At 36.5% G+C, this 18,281-nt stretch overlaps 1 protein-coding gene across 1 annotated transcript in view; it reads left to right on the forward strand.

Annotated features, from left to right (window-relative positions):
- SLC16A12 (solute carrier family 16 member 12) overlaps positions 1-16,925 on the forward strand; it is a gene marked incomplete in the record, with an annotated part of 146,220 nt that extends 129,295 nt beyond the window's left edge. The window contains 2 exon segments of the mRNA XM_044056339.1: positions 8,270-8,529; positions 15,115-16,925. Coding sequence (XP_043912274.1) covers positions 8,270-8,529; positions 15,115-15,338 — 484 coding nt within the window.
- Between the last annotated feature and the right edge of the window lie 1,356 nt (positions 16,926-18,281).

Genomic DNA, 18,281 nt, shown 5'->3' on the forward strand with positions numbered 1-18,281 from the left:
TTTTTTTTTCGGGGAAAGAGTAGATCTAAAAAAAACTGGAGACCATTAGTGTGAGCAGTGTTAACTGTAAGATCTTTATTATAGAAAAAAGATTATTAAGCAAAGCTGATAAACTACTGAATGAGACAGTTTTTGGAATAAAAGGGAGCCAGATGCTTTTATTGATTGAGAGAATTGGTAGATGCAATAAATAAAATCAAAAATATTAAGTGATATAAGTAAGGCATTTCGTAAGGTACAGATGAAGTACTATAGGAAATTTTAAAAGAATAAAGGATAAGTAACTAATATTTTGGCATCTGTATAAAAGAAATAAAGTAAGATTAATAGTTAATGATTGGTTAAGTTTGAAAATAGAAATCAAAAGTTTTCAAGCAAGGATGTCCAGCAAGTAGTATTTTTTTTTTGCATTAATTATGAATGCAGTTATTTGTAGAATTTAGCATTGGAAGAGCTAAATATTGCACACCATATGAATTTAGATCCCAGTAATGTTTTCTTATGAAGATGACCCTAGTAATAGCTGTGAAAAATGAAGACTGGATGAGAATAGCTATTAAAATATTCCCATAAAGAGTTAGGAGTGTTAGGTTTGAGTATTATGAAAAGAGTAAAGCACTGGGTTTTGCAGGAAAAATAGAGGATATCCAGTTTAATAAAGAAAAAAATTGGGGGGAATAAGATTTGCTAACTGGTAACAGAAATTTACACGATACATAAAATTTGTATGTTTGGGAGAACATTCAAACTTGCATATTACAAAAATATGGTTACTCATTTCAGTAATATTAGCTAAGATGGCACATTTTGCAAGTCTATTTGATACCAGTAGAATGTGTAAGAATTTTGTGTTGCTTTCTTTTCTATGGGGATCTAGAAAATGTCAGCTAATTGTAAATATGACATAAAAACTTGTATATAGAATGTATATATTGTATATTGTCAATTTTAATAAAGGACCCCTATTCTTGCAAGCGGGGATGCTCTTTGTTGTTGGGCTTCCTGTTTTTGGTCTGGGCACCAAGGTGGCTGAGAGAAGCAGGAAGCAGTATGGCAACTGAGGAAACAGAGGAGATTGCTAAAAGTTTGTTTGAGTTTTGTCAAACTTGTGTGCACAAATGCAAACGATGTTGATCCTTTGCAAAAAGAGGTAGCGGATGGCGAGGAGCTCAAAGTACTACAGATGCAGTAAATCAGGTCTTGAGAATATTAATTTGGCAGTGGGGGAGTTGTAGGTGTCAGTTTTTGTTTCTATAACTGTTTGCAGAAGAGAGAGAGCATCTGAGTTGTGGTGTGTTATTACAGTCCTCCAATTGGATGGTTTGCAGGATGTTTACTTAAATGTACTTGTAGAACAAAGTGAACCAAAAAGCAAGAAAGCAGTATCGTCGGGTGAAATCATGGACAGAATACAAGAGGAATAGATGGAAGAAGGTAAAAATTAGCTGAAAGTGTGCACAAACAATGAAAGAAGGAGAAAGGAAAGAAGAATAATGATACCAGGAAGCAATTCTTAGTAAGCATAAGTAGAAAGGAAGAAAAAACTTGACAGGTATGACATTTGGGATAATAACATTGTACCATTGGGAATCTCAGCAAAGGAGGCAAAAGGTGTTATACATATTAATAGTTATTTTTGGGACATTCTTGAGACAAGACAGTATGCAGAAAAATTGGAACAGTATGAAATAAGTTTAATCATTGGATTGCATATGTAATGCAAAAAGACGAGAAAAAAATGTATGTACAGTTCTGAACAGAAAAAGGTTAAAAGGCTTTGTAAAGACTGTATGTAAAGATGTCTTGGACATTACCAAAACTTATGCTGTTAGAGATGTATGGACTGGGGTTGGGAATGTGTGGGCTATATTGAAAATAAAAAATTAAATTATATGGAATCCAAGTGTGATAATGGAATTATGGGTACTGTCATTTTTGTGGACAACATAAAACATGTTTCTTATGGTAAAAATGATAATTTAATCAGTAATTGTGTTAAGAGCAACTGTTTTTGTGATAAGGTAGTACGTGAAGCAAAAATATGATATGAAAGTGTGAAAAAAACAGATTTATGGATGGATTGTAATGAAAATACAGAGAATAGAGAGGAAAGGAGGGTTATATGAACAACATCAAGGCAATGAAAAAAATATTGGAGTTTATAGTAAAAAGCAAGAACAAAGGCAGAAGAAAACAAGAAGTACATGAAAGGGAAGAGAGAGAAAGGGAACAGAAAGAGGGTGAAAGGGGCGAGTCAAAGATGATGCAAACTGGAGTATGAATAAGGGAAAAGAATTCTATTGGGAAAAGGGTAAAAGAAAATAAACATTCAAGAGTGCACATATAAGAACATAAAGGCAAAGGTTAGAAGTGCAACAACAAATAAAAAATTGAGAATGTTAGCTGTAAATAGTATAAAGAATATTAAGAAGTTTGGGTGTTTTCACATGGTGTTTTGCACTTGATAGGGATATTGGCAGACACTGATTTTAACAAAAGGGGAGATGTTACAGCAGATTATGGGAAGGCAAGATTGTTTAGAACATGGGAAAAGAAACTTGTTCTGGATTAAGTATGTTATATCAACATTCAATAAAAATTTTGGATTACACTATAGTAATGCTGGGTAGGATAATTTGTAGCTGTAAGGTGGAAAGGGCACTTGCATCAACTTATTGTATTATATGTATACATTACAAAAAAGAAAAGTTATATTTGAAAAAAAGAATTGTTAGCATAAATATGGAGATAATTAGGTGGAGACTTTAGTTGTGATTTAAGATATAGAAGAGGAGAAGGGAATGATGTTAGGACAATAACCGATAAATATGGAAAATTGTACTTGTGGGATAATAAACAATGGACATAGAAATAATATAAAGACAGATTTCTTTTTAGTTTCAGAAAGTTTAAAAATTATGCAAGAAGGGAAGAAAGTGACATGATGTTTGGATCATTTGGCAATATGGATAGAAATCCAAGAAAAGTGAGGGTATATAAAGATAGGTAAAGGTATCAAAAGGTTAAAATATAAAGAATTAACTGAAGGTCGAGAGGCTTAATTATGGAAAGATAACGTAGATATGACAGTATTTTATAAACACTGAACATGGTGTATAATTTTTAAAGAAAAATATAAGAAATTCTTCTTGGAATGACAGTGTGTGAAGAAAGGGGAAGAAATAGTCAGGAACTGTTTAAATATGTGGTAGAAAATAGACATTTTTTAGTGGAAAAGAAAGTGAGACAAATCAAGTAAGAAATGCTTAAAGGTATTTTTCACAAGGAAAAAGGGAAGAAGTTGCATCATATTTAAAAAAGATAGTAAAAGAAAATAAAACAGTAAGAGAATTAAGAAATGAGAGGGGGGAATATGTTAAAATACAGTAAGAAATAATGGGTGTTATAAAAGACTATATAGCAAAAATGTTTACAGGGAAGAAGATGGAAAAAGTGAGGAGTTAGAAAAAATAAGGAAGATAATGGTTAGGAACATGACTGTAGCAGAAATGAAGGCTTTTTTCAGGCAAATATGGAATCAGTGACAGGATTGGTTATAATTGAATAGTATATGTATAAAGATATGAGTGATTGGCAGAAGTGCTATTTTTTAAGTTTTAAATGGTTGGTGAAAGGCTAAAGGGGAAAAGGAGTGTGTTCATGTAAAGAAACTGATATGGAAGAACGAGAAAAGGAAGATAGAAGGAACCGGAGACCAATAGTAATAAATAATGCAAATTTTAAAATATTTATTAAAATAGAAAAAGATTAGAAGATAAAGCTAATTTAGTTGAGGAAACAGTGTTTGGAAAAAAGAGGAAAGGAAGTCAAGAAATGATTGGAGAAATTTGTAGATACAATAGGAATTCTGAAGTGAAAATCATGGCAGGTGATTTGAGTAATGCAATATAAGTGATACATAGTAAAAATATTTGCTACAGTGTATAAAAATAAGGAAAGGTTCAAGTGAATGTCAGGAAGTGGATATATAAAGTGGTATTAGGCAGAGATGTCCAGCTATTTCCGTTTATTTTGAATTCAGTAGTGCATAAAATACAGTTTTAAGGATAGCAAGTTATAGCTCCTTAGAGGAAATTCAGTTACCAGTGTTGTCTTATGCAGATAATACAATTCTGATGACTGAAAAATAAGGAATGGATTGAAGAAGTGATTAAGCAAGTTAATAATCAGGCTATAAATGTGTATAAATGAGAACAAATGTAAAAGTGGGAACAATTGAAGAAACAAGGCATTCAGTTTAATAATGAAGTAATACAGATATTAGGTAAACAATTTGGGGTTAATAGGAATAGGATACAACAATGGGATAAGATAGTACAAAAAGTGAGGAATATTTGTATGTTGGAGGGCATATAACGTGATGCATAAGAAAAAAGTACATTTAACTCTGTCATACTGGGGAAAATGCATGCAAAGTATAAAAAATTCATGTTCATTGTATACTCTTTTATATGGGGATCAAAGTTAAACCTATTGAAAACAGAGGGTATTACAATGTCAAGGAAGGAGGTGGATTAGGATTAGTTAATATAATTGCACATACATTAAATTTATTCAAGGTATTTGCATGGTTAAAAGAGCGCAATAACTCTAAGTGTAATAAGAGAACAGTACAAGGGAATATGGGAAAGGACAAGTAATTTGAAAAATGGAAAGAACATGGTAATGAAATGAATGAGTAGATAACATCTTATGGAAATGTAAACAACACTGAAAAAACAGGAAGGCATGGTATGTAAATCTAATGAATAAATATTATTGTATATACCCATTGAAACAATTAGAGAATGACAAAAAGAAAGCAGTAAAAGTGAGATTTGATTAGTATAAGAAATATAAATGTAGGGTATGGAGGTTATCAATAAAACTACCAGTAAAAGCTAATATCCCAGATAAAAGAAATAGAGAGAGTATGCAATTGTAGTGAAACTGAAATGGCAGAGCATGTTTTTATATTGTAAAATAGTACAGGAATTGTGGGGCAAATTATGTGCATTTGTGGAAGGGATTAAAAGAATAAGATATAAACATGGATATGATAGAATATGGCTATTGTGGTAATAAAATGCAAGATTTTAAAGTTGATAAAAATGTTCTAAATTATGCGGATCATTTGGAATGAAAAGGAATGAGATTAGATTTAATGGAAAATGGGTATAGTTGGAAATATTGGAAGATATGATTTTAGTTATGGAAGAAAGGTGGGGAAGATAATGAATAAAAACAAGAATAATTAGAAGATGTAAAAAATGTAATTGGCAAAATGTGCAAGTTAAAATGTATACAACTGTAAATGTATAATATGCAAATACTGTAAATGTTAATATGACTGTTTAGTAGCAAAGAATCCCCACTCATTAGGAGAGTGCTCGTTCTGGTCCTGACACAGTGGCAGCTGGTAGAGCAATGCTCAAGTTAGGAAATAAGATGGAAAGCATGGAGGTTGATATTTTTCAACAAAGTCTTCCCTTTACCGCACTATAGTGTGGTCTCAGAGTTGGTATATTTAAAGAGCGGGGGATGTGGGGTGCAGGGGGACTTGCTCCCCTGCCTCCACTAGTCAGGTAAGTTCTGTTTTTGCTTTTCTTTAACTATATGTTCGATGTTTGAAACTTCGAACATTTAAATTTGATTATTTAACATTCAAAGTTTTCAAACTTCGAACATATAATATAGACCTGTATAAGACAAGGATGTCCTATGAGTAATATATTTTTGTAGTGATAAGTATATTAAGAGAAGTAAAACTGAAAATGAAGGAAGCTACTTTTATAACAAATGAAGGCAGAATAATTTGAGACCTGTTCACTTAAGATTGCTTTTTTGCAAACACTATATAATACAAGGTTTTGATGACAAAAGTATTGGTTATCCTGTAGGAAAAAGGTTCACATAATTAACTCGGTCTTAATGGGAAAATAGCATATTTGGCAAGTGTAGATATGTCAATCGGTTATGAAAAGGAGATATTACAGGTGATTCTTTTCATTTATGTTGAGTTAGAGGTTAAGTAAAAAGAGGAATTTTGTACAAGAGTAAAGATGGAGGATTAGGATTAATAAACTAGTTGTATATACCAACTCACTAAATTTGTATAAAGTGCCACATTGGTTAAATGAAAAAAGTGAGTAGTAGTTAAATTATTTAAATGTAAATATGAAAAGCTTTGGGCTAGGTTGAAAAATTTTGAGAGAATGAAACAAAGAAGAAATGAAATAATTCCAGAAAATTGACAGAACTGATAGAGAAAGAGTGGTATCAAAATATAATGATGCAAAGTTACTCTATGGCCACACTTAAAAGATAAAGATATAAAAGTAAGAAATGTGTGGTGTAATAAAAACATGGAATGTCATGATTTTTTATGGGGACTGTTGATGAATTCCTGCGAAAGAAAATATGCTATGTAAATATTGTAGTGAAGAGGAAACTACAAATATTTTTTTAAATATAAAATAGTGGCAAAAACCATGAAGAAAAGAATCCTTAAGATATGAAGGAAGTTAAGATAAGTATGGGCATGATTGAGTATGGAAATTACAAGAATAAAAGTAAGGAGTTTACGATAAAAATATTTTGTCAAATGGATTATTTGAAATGAAAGAATAAATGAAATTGTGTTTAATTGTAATGGACACTAGCAGCAGTTTTGCAGAAAATTAGATGGTGGTTATGGAGCAGAGTGGGGGGTCAAATAAAGAAGGTGAAAGTTGAAATACAGAGAGAGAACAAGACAATTGTGAATGCCTGTAAATGGGGGTCAGGAGTGTGTACAAAATTAGATTATAAAAACTGTAAATCTGTAAAAAAAAATATATATATATATATATATAAGATTGCACTTTTACAGCAGTGTCTATGATATGAAAGTACCCTTAAGCTTTTCAGTAGGGGCCATGGGATATTTTATATCAACAAGTGCTACCACCAACTCAGGCAGATGTAGACATAGTTTAACATCTCATTCTCTCTTATGCTGCACTTCAGTATCAGCAAGACATCTACCTGGCATGGTAGTAAAACCCCCACAGCCTTTTGCACTAAAGGCAAGTGTGCTACCTATTAGTCCGATGACACTGCTTAGGTTAAGTGTGTATTGACAGTAACCATGCTACCTACTCACTGCAGGAACTCTTCTGAATAAAATACTGTGAAAGTGAATACAGAATATGTATGGTAGTATTGTTTCTACTGTGCTAGGAATCCCTCACTATTCTAAAAGCACTGTGTGTGTGTGTGTGTGTGTGTTTATGTGTGTGGGGGTGTGTGTGTGTGGTCACCATTCAGAATTCAGACTGATAAGCAAGTTGGTATTATGACTATGAATGCATCCATGCATTTATGAGAGGGCTGGAGGGATACAGTTTGGTAAGGAGATAGCTTTAATGTTTTGCATTTATTCTGTCTCTCTGAGCATGTCTTACCACACCACCTTTCTAATGCCTCCTAACCATAAACCTGCACCTTACTTTACTATCACTATTTGGACAAACCACATCATATGGTTTTATAATGGTTTCATTTTTTTTTTGTTTTAGTGCATACTGGTTACAGAAGTAGTGTTCTTTTTATTTAATTTTTTTTAATTTTTTTTTTTGCATATGATTTTTTTTTTTTTGGTGTGCATTTTCAGTTATAATCTTTGTTTTGGAGAGAGGGATGGGAGATTGTCAGGAAGCTCTGTATTTGATGTGCATTTTTTTTTCTAATAACCAATAACAATACATATTGTTGCAGTTTTTCAGGTTTCCCAAAAAGTTGTCATATGTGTGTGTTGGTATGTGTGTCTGAGCCTGTTTTACACAACCCTGCACCACCTTGCTAATTCATGCTAACCATAAGCCTGCATCTTGCTTTACTTTATTTTGCCTTCAAAATGAATGTTTCCTTTATACTACCATTCTTCAGACAAACTGCAACCTTTGGTATTAGAATGGTTTATTTATTTATTTTTTGCTTTATTGTATTCTATACTGATAACAGACATTGATGTTTCAGTTTTTTTTTCCTTTTGGAATTAATTTAATGTTGGTTTTGATGGAAAAATTTCTGTCTGTGTTGTGATGTGTCTACATTATGAACTGTTTGAATTTTGGGGCCTGTATCTTGATGTGTCTACATTTTTAAATTTACTCTTCTGTATGTTTTGGAGAGATGGATAGGATAATTTCTGGAAGCTCTGTATTTCAGATGTATGCCCTCTTTCCAGTAACTAATCAATAACCATGCATACTGTTGCAATTTTCAGGTTTCTCAAAAAGTTCCGGATTTTTTGTTATCTACTTGCTGTTGGAATGGATGGCCTTAGTTGTCTCATAATTCCTGTCCTCCGAACATTTTCCCTTCTTGTCCCATTTTCTGTTACGTTTGGATACTTTGATGGTGCCTATGTAGCTTTAATGCCCGTCATAACAGCAGATGTTGTGGGTGTTACTCAGCTATCCTCTGCCCTTGGTGTGGTCTACTTTCTTCATGCAATACCTTATCTTGTGAGCCCACCAATCGCAGGTAAGAAAATGGGTGTATTTATACATTTCTATTTTAATTGTTGAGACTGTTAAATTTGTTTCTCTTTTTGCTTACATGGAACAAAAAATGTATCTGTTTTACAAGAAAAATGTTTGGTTTAAGTTTATTGTATTGCTTACAGTAACAGGGTGACAACAAAAATCTAAAACATTTTACTTTGTGTCCAGAAAGCTGACATTTTCAAAATTCACATTGTCCAGTAGTAGAATAAATATTTTATTAAAATATTTTGAAAGCAGCATTTTATTGTAAAGATGTTTCAAATATAGATGTTCTTCATGTTTCACTGTTGCAGTTTGCAGTCATTACACTTGGGTTATCTGCCTGCATGTAGCCCTCAGTCAGCCCAAATACCAGAGTCTTGGGATTTCTGCATCGGATGCTGTCAGGTCATCAGGGGTATAAAACATGCAGCCGATGCCATTACATCAGCTTTTCTTGCCACGTGGGAGCCCGAAGCAGAAGCAGTTTGCAAGTGCCGGTCGGCCGCTACCTGAAATTTTCATTTTTCGAGTTTCAAACATGAGGTCTTCTAAAGCTGAGTACCCCGCTGGGGATCCTTTTTTCTTGCTCTAACAGATGTCAGAAAAAATTGACAATTGTCTTGCCTGTGGAAAGCAAATACCTCACAGAGATTTTCATTCTTATTGCATCACCTGTTTAGGCCCAGACCACAACGTTCCTCGCTCTCGGTTTTGTGCCTTGTTTAACGCCCTTAACTATTCGTTGTTAGGCTATCTTTGCTGCTAAATTCTTTCACTCTCATTCTCCGTATTCTGAAATGGCTTTGTTAAGCCATTTGACTACCAGTCTTCCGAAAAAACATCAGGATAAAGACAGAGAGCGCTTAGGTCTAGAACTACCGACAACTCTTCCGTTAAGCTAGTCGCCAGTCCGCCGGTACTCAGTGAGGTGCCTTTGCAGCCTCTGATACCCATTTCTACACATTTGCAGACCTCTGCTGAGACCCATTCAGAGTCTGGTATGCCACGAGATGCTTCTTTGACTGTTACCTGTGGATGTGTCTACCTTGGATGGGTCCGGAGCTGCTGTGCAGGCACTGGCTTCTCAGGGTATATTCCGACCTTCCGATTTTCATATTAAACTGACTACTGTATTGTTTCTGACTAAAACTACTGAGTTTCTCAGGCCCAGAGTTCACACTATGCCTAGAAAACCGACGACCAAAGTGCATACTCAAGCTCCCATGCCACAAAAACAAATAGAATGGCTGAAGACCTTATAACTCTATTTAGGGGAAGTCAGCCTTCCCCCCACTAAAAGGCAAATAATTGATTTCCCTTCTGATTCTACAGACCATGAGTCCGATGACTCTGATCCCCCTGATTACAAGGACACATACCCTTATCTACCTATGAGGATTCAGATGCAGAGGATTCCATTCCCTCTGCCTCCCCTCCAGAGGACTTTTCTTTTGGTGAAACCTTGCATACCTTAAGAGAGCATTTCTGCTGGGAATGCCAGGACTACCCACAGTCCAAACAGAGACTCAGAATTTTTAGACTTGCCTCAGCACAGGCCTCTAGCTATACCCCCTGTCCTGGATATTGTAGCGGATGTCGTCATGGAATCCAGTCTTACTCCTGATACTTTACCACCAGCTCCTTGAAAGCCTGATAGGTACTACAGGGTAACTGACTCTCTCAAATTTATCTGTAAGAATCCCACTGCGGATTCAGAGACCATTTCCCAGGGACCTAAAGGTATTAAGGCTATTGCAGCCAAAAACCCTACCCTTTCAGACAGGGATTCTAGAGCATTAGACAGATGGGGCAAGAAGGTATATACATCTGCAACTCTTGCTATCAGGGCTTTAAATTGCCAGTTTCACATGTTGAAGCACCAGAAGAATATTATGGCACTAATTAAACAAAAAAAAAATGTTGTTGTTTCCAGATTTTGCAGTAAATAAAGATTTACAAGAGTTAATGCATTCCGAAAAACCAAGTCAGTAAACATACTTTGCAGTGTGGTTTTGATGTTTTACAAGCATCTTGCAGGGCTGCTATCACTGGGTCTTTACTGAGAAGGTATGCTTGGTTGAAGGAACAAATCCTGCCAGACCATGTCAAAGCAAAATTACTAGATGCTCCATTAAACCAGCAACATTTGTTTGGCACAAAAACAGAAGTTCTTAAGATGGAGGAAAAAGCTAAATCTATGCAAACTGTTAAATATTTCTTACAGGTACAGTCACCTAGATTCAGTAGGCATTGGCCTTCTAAAAACTGGTCCTTTCTAGTCAATCCCAGGCCGTTTCAGTCCAAACCCAGGGGTAACAGAACACCAAGACTGCAGTCTCAGGGAATGCAGAGATCTAAACAATGAAGTGCTCCCCCCTCAAAAACAGGGAGTGGTAAGCCACCCCCTTATGGAAAAAGTTCACAATGACTTGTCTGTCGTCGTTCCCAGCCCTGCCCAAGTACTTGCACCCCTAGGAGGAAAACTCGCCCTGCATGCAAAAAAATGGATGTCCATTACCCAGGATGGATGGGTTCTAAACATTGTATTCCAGGGATACAGATTCTACTTCCACTCACTGTCAACCCCGTGGGTTGCCAGACCTTCCTCCAAACCAGTAGGCAGGGGCTTAAAAGCAAGTGCTTTCTCTTCTCAGTATCAGAGCTATTCAGCCTGTTTTAGTAGAGCAAAAGGGACATGGTTTCTACTCCAGACTGTTCCTGGTGCACAGAAAAGAGGGCTCTTGGCACCCTATCCTGGATCCGTCCATTCTCAACACCTTGCTGGTGGTCCCAAAATTCAAAATGCTTACACTACAACAGCTGCTTTCTATGCTAGCCAGAGACTTCTGGCTAGTCACCCTAGACTTAAAAAGAAGCTTATCTGCACATCCCCATAAGGGAATCTTGCAGGAAATATCTACATTTCAGGGTAGGCTCTATGCACTATCAGATCTCTGCATTTCCCTTTGGCTTATCTACTGCGCCCAGGGTATTCACAAAGTGCTTGGCTCCAGCCATTGCATACTGCAGACAGAGAAATATTCAAATTTACCCATACTTGGATGATTGCCTGATTCATGCAGACAGTCAGGAATTGCTACTTCAGCACCTGGCATTTGTAAAAAGACTTCTAACTTCCCTGGGGTACACCATCAATGAAAAGAAATCACATCTGGTGCCCAACCAAAACATTGTATTCCTGGGAGCAAGCTTGAACACAACTTCCCAGATGGCATTCCTCACTCCAGAAAAGCAGGTTTATTTGACAAACTACTTCAGATTAATGGCCACCAAAACCCAGCTATCTGCAAGAAAAATACTGCAAGCCCTAGGGTTCATGGCCTCATGCATTCTACTAATTCCATATTCAAGACTGCATATGAGGAAACTTCAGTGGTCATTAAGTCTCTGGTGTCAACATTCTCAGGACCTGGCAACACTGATTCCTATCATTCCTTGTCTTTTCTCACCCTCTGGTCAAACAGTTCCTGAGAGGAGCTAACAATTTAAGACCCCCCCCCCCCGAGGAGAGCTCCCACCCCTGCCTGGGACCTTAACTTTGTACTAGAGAAGCTCACGCTCCCCCCTTTTGAGCCTGCTGCTACAGCAGAGTTAAAATTCCTCTCTTGGAAAACAGTCTTACTTCTAGCCATCACTTCAGCAAGAAGAGTGTCTGAGTTGCAGGCACTAATTGCTGCGGAACCCTTAATTATTTTCCATACGGACAGGGTTTCCCTCAGGAATAACTCATCATTTATGCCCAAGGTGGTATCCAGTGTGGCTTTAAACCAATCCATCCATTTACCAACCTTTTTCCCTAATCCTCAGAATAAGGGGAAAAGGATCATGTACTCCTTGGACGTGCACAGACTGCTCAGGTTCTAAATTGACAGGACTAAGCCTTTCAGAAAATCTGACCAGCTGCTAGTCAGCTTTGCTACAGGGGCAGAGGGCAAGGCCATTTCAAAACAAACCATTCCCAAATGGATAGCACACTACATCCATTTCTGCTACAAGCACCATGGAAAACTTACCCCACAGGGGATCAGAACTCATTCCACAAGGGCTACCTCAACCTCTACAGCATTTCTCTGGGGAGTCCCTACCAGGGCCATCTTGGAAGCTGCAACTTGGAGTTCTGTACACACCTTCACTAAGCATTATCACTTACCTGTCTTTTCTAAATCCAGAGCTGGATTTGCCACAGCAGTCATACAAGGCCTGCTAGCCAGCTCTAATACCCCTTGACTGCATCCACCCTTCCTCAGCTTTGGGAATCAACCTAAGTATGATGACTGCAACAGTGAAACATGAAGAAGATAGTACAGTTGTGTACACTTAACATACATGTAGATGTTCTCGTGTATTCACTGTTGCAGTCCTGGTTACCCTAACTCCAGCCCCCTGACTTTTCTATGCTTTCTACCTATCCTCTTTTTGGCCATATCTTATGGCTATGGTATTTACTTTTTACTGGAGGTGTTCCACACCATGTAATTGCTTCCTATGTTGCGGGTTCCTGACATCTGGGGCAAGAAATACTGATGTAATGGCATCTGCTGCATGTTTTATACACCTGACATCATGGAAGAGGTGACAGCATCCGATGCAGAAATCCCAAGACTCTGGTATTTGGGCTGACTGAGGGCTACCTGCAGACAGATAACTCAAGTGTGATGACTGCAACAGTGAATATACTCAAGCATCTACATTTATGGTAAGTGTACACAACTGTACTTTTCCTTTTCAGTCACAATAGCACAAAGGAGTCATCCACTGGTATTTCATTTAACATAGCTCTAATGCATCCTTTGTTAACCCTTACTCTCTGATGTATCCCAATATTTAACTTTCCCCACCTCTGGCTTATAATTAAAACTGAATATGTTGCACTCAGATATTCAACTGGGAATTAAAAAAAAAGATGGCAAAATTTGTAACCTAATTCACGTGAACAACCGATTCATTGCTCACATTAGGCCATATGCTAGACAGTGGTACTTATTAAGTTCTGAGGACTATAGTTGTATATCTTATAATTTTAAATAATTATAGCTAAAGTAAAAGAATATATTCCAAGTCAGAGGTTGAGCTCTGTTGAAGTAATGCCCTCTACCATGAGTTGCAGTCACCCCAAAATTAGTGCATATAATTAGCAGGGTATGGGTTTTCAGCCCCCCCCCCCCACGAGACACGTGATGCAGTTTGCAGAAGAGATGACTTTCCTCATTTCTGTAACAGTAATTTTCAGTTTTTTTTGCTTAGAATATGAAGTTTAGCTTGCATATTACTGGTTATTAATTGATGTTGACACACTCAAAGTTGTGAGAGTGTGCAGGTGGAAAGCTGTTGAGCTATTGTGTGCATGCAAATTCATGAAGTGCTGTAGTTTGCTTGAAATTTTGACTTGTATTGCAACAAAATGTTAACATCTTAAGCTGAAACAATGTGAACAATACTGTAATGTGTGTTTACCAAATGTTGCACATGAAGTTTTGGTGTGGTTTGTTTTGCAGCTTATGAAATGTGTGCAGATTCATCAACAGATTAAAGAAATAAAATTCCAGAAGGGAGATAGTTACTAATTTTAAATATTTTTGTAAGAAAGTAAAACTTATTATCACTTTATAGCTGCCATAAGTTGAAAGTAGTACAGATGATATAAAAAAGTTGTTTTTTGAAAACCATATAGAGGATTTTGATAAGTTGTTCAGTCATAACCAACTGAATGCATGCATGAGATGTGGAAACCAGTAAATCCATCCTTAATGTAAATCATGGCATCAATGCTGACAACACACTTTTAAGTATAGCAGAGCAAAGTATGTTAACAGTTTTTAAAGCTATTTTACCTTCTGCCTGTGTTCTTTGCCAGCTTGCATGATCTGCTGTCATGCACTATCATGAGATCAGATCCTACATGTGCTTAAGATTTGTTAGGAAGCTTTATTGTCAAAAAGATGCTTAATCTTTTTTTCCATTTTGCAAGTGTAATTAAGCTGTTACATGCACTAAAATATCTTTTTAACTTTAATAATAAAGTGTTTAAAAACTAATGTAGTTTTAAGATTATGTGATTAGGTAGTGCAGAGTAAGTAGCAAAGAGTTCTGTTTTTTTCTGGTGGTACACTGACATATTTCAAGAATGGGCAATAGTGTTTCCCAGCATGCCAATATAACTTAATTCCCATAATAAGTATTAAAGTTGTTAAAAATAACCAAACTAGTGCTTGTTTTAATATAATTTTGTAGTCTATTCCATGCTTCAGCTACTGTCTCAGAGAACCAATTAGTCCATGTCGTTCCTATACAAGATCCTACACAGGAATCTTGGGCTTCTATGATTTAAATTAGCATGAGCAGTACCTTTTCATTTTGTCCACAATGCAACGCGTGTTTCAGTAGCTTGTTGGTAAAATGTTTTACTGTCGGCTAGCTGCACTGAGTCGAAGGTCATCATTTGTGAATGTTTTTCAATGTTAGACACTGTTATCTTAATATTTGTTTCACCTTTTAGTAGCAGACCAAGCATTTTCAGCACTACCACAGGTTTTAATATTTTCATTGTTTTTGTCTACAGGTTTACTTGTTGACAGTACTGGCAGCTACACAGCAGCTTTTCTTATCAGTGGAGCTTCAATGATCTTTAGTTCATCACTGTTACTTTTTGGCAACTTGGTTAAGAAGCTCAGGAAAAAACAGGAAGGCCCTCTTCCTGCAGAGTCAAATCCCAAACTTCAGATATGGAATAATTCCACAGTTCCTTATATTGTAGCAGGGGAGACGGACCAGAAGGCAGTATAACATTTTGGTGGCTAGTATTTGAAATACGATTAAAGTAGCATGCTATTGACTTTATTCATATAAAATGGCTCCCAAAGAACATGTTATTTGTGGCATCTGAATTAATGAACGCCTGAATCCTTGCTGCTTGGATAAAGCCAAAGTATTGGATTTCACTCAAGGAACTTGTGTAGTGAAAAACTCAGGAACATGTAGAGTGATAAGTTAAAAGAAAATGTGCCTGAATGCTAGAAACAAAGTATACATCTCTGTAAGGAAATGTATAAATACCTGACTAATGCAATATGCCATGTTTACATTTTGTATTAAATTATGCTTTTATCAGTTTTTAATTTGTAGGTGAAGAAAAATAGGAAAGCATGTTCAGGTCCAATTCAGCTGTACCTTCAAACTAAGAAAAATGGTTAACCATGCATGCAGATGATTTTCGTCAGATGTATGATGTCACAGAAATCAGGGTGCTACTTCAAAGATGATTGCACTTTTTCTGCTGCTGCTTTTTATCCCCATGTAATGAACTGAATTAAGACTGTCTGCTCTGAAGGTAATAATTTTAGCTGAAAAAGAAGCAATAGTCTAACATTAGGAAAATAGTACTTTTATTTTTTTTTTTAATTTAGATGTCTTTGCTGCAAAATAGTATGAGAGTAGTAACTTAAAATTTTTAATTGTTTTTAAGAAGGTGACTTCACTTGGCATTAAAGTGCAGAGACAATGTAGGACAAGGCAGAACTTACCTAGGTCATATGGTACCCTGAGCAGTTCCCCAAATTGGCACCCAGCTAAGGAACAGAAAAAAAAAATTGTGGTCCTGAAACTCGCACTTTGCTACCATTACTACCACAAACTGAGCTGCACTGATTACTGTAAAAATAGTATCACCATTTATTTATGAAGTGGTAATATCCTTGCAGCTTTATAGATCAGTGGCCAGTATGGGACTCCTGCACCATTTTACTTGCTGATCATACCCCCTGGGATAGCCACCCTCTTCAACTCACTGTAGTTGCTTGAACAATATCCTTTCCTTTAGTCCCTGATACAGTGCAATCTTTCAGTAGTTAAAAAATGTTTTACGCTTGGGTAACCTCACTGAATAGAATATCATCTGGTAAGATGCATAGTTTTGCTACCTGGCAACATGTGATTTTGCAGTCCAATTCTTTCTTGGGTGCCTTCTGTATGCAGTCTGCACACCTCTGCTATGTCCATTTGGGTTTTTTGCTCTAGTTTCCTATTATATTCCACAAGACATGCTGTAGATGAACTGGTAATCCTTCCAAATGCATGTATGTGTGTGTGTTCCTCTCCATCCTGAAATGGGCTTGAGCCCTGTCAGGGGCAAGTTTGTCTTTCATGCACTGAGTGCTGGTGTAAACATCCTGCTCCTTGATCCTTTATTGCAGTGAACAGTTAACTGGAGAATGGATGAAATCAATGAGATGCAGAAATTCGTTTTCCTTCTGATATGAATTTAAGTCGTCATTCCAGTGAGTTTGGTGTAGAATCTGAATTTGAAATTCTGTATTCCAGAATTAGTTTTCTATGCCTGTTTTATCTTTGAATAAAAGAAATCTTCACAATGTGCTACTGTGGGAATTTCTTTGATGTTTTCATTTTTTTGAATGGATTGTGCTGTAACCGCTACTACACCATGACATCTTAGGATGTATGTGAAATGTTATACCGATAGCTTCTCAGAAAATTGGAAACATTTTCTCAATTGAAATGAATCATACCATTATTATTATTTCCTGTGACAGATATTCTGACTTAAGTATTTGGATATATTAATGCATTTATGGAAATGTGTGCATTCTTTTTTTATTATTAGTATGTTTTAAGAAATATGCAATAAGGGCATTAGCAAACTAGGAGCCATTAAGAGGATCTTCCTTCAAGTGGCCTATCATAGTGAGGGAAACATGAAAGTGTATCCTTATTTTCCCTACCTGTGGTGTCTTTGTAAAACATGAAATTTTTGCACATGGGTAATGTATGCCATTTTTGACCCATGCAACCCATATTGTTTACCATAGTTATGGAAGTTGCATACCCCAAAATCTTTCATTTATTGTAGTTGCTTATAGAGTTAAAGTTCCCCCAGTGTGTGTATTTGAAAATCTAGCTTCAGTGTGAAGAAAACTTAATCCATCAAGGTATAGCTGCATTTACCAGATACTGCATCTGAACAATGTGTTCACACTACATTGCTCACCATTTTCGTAAGTGCCGATGCTTCATCTCAATGTCTCAGCAACATCAAAGATGGACGTCAGGGACTTCTTAAGTGCTTGTTGCTTAGCAGTAATGGAGGAAGTCTTGTGTAAGAACTAGATGAAAGTATTGTTTAGGTTTCTGTAGTAGCATGATAGACACTAGACAAGAGAGAGAGAGAGAGACATCACTGTTTTTTGTTTAAGCCTAGCCCTAACTTGGTATCCCCTCTGTTAATGGTGGCCAGTCTTCCTTCTGTGGGATAGTCTTCCTCTGTTGAGAGATGTAGTTCATCTCCTTAACAGTAGAGGAGCAGGGTTAAACCAAGATAATCCCCCCATCACCCACTATTAGAAGCAAGACCTAGTGTGAAGTCAACATTGTATCACTCCCCAATAGTGACTGGTAAACCTGCTCTGCTAAAATGAGTCTTTCTGGTTCCACAGACATATTTGAATATCTAAAATGGAGCCTGTTTGAGTGAGTGCAGTTATCTACTGATCAAGTAACTTCTCACAGGAAAGGCTAAGACGGTCTCCACAGACTTTCCTATGCCAGGGTATTCATTTCTCTGCCATCTTCATCCCCATGCTGGACTTCTGTGGTCTGTTAATTGCCTGGGAAAGGATGTGTAAACAGTTACATAAGTGGACTTTTCTGCAGTTTGGAGTGGAGCTGGCAGCAGGCCCTGTGATGGCCATTCAGTCATCTTTCTAGGCATAATCT

This window comes from Protopterus annectens, chromosome 14.part0, assembly GCF_019279795.1.
Source record: "Protopterus annectens isolate FY-2018-M chromosome 14.part0, PAN1.0, whole genome shotgun sequence".
Lineage (NCBI taxonomy): Eukaryota > Metazoa > Chordata > Ceratodontiformes > Protopteridae > Protopterus > Protopterus annectens.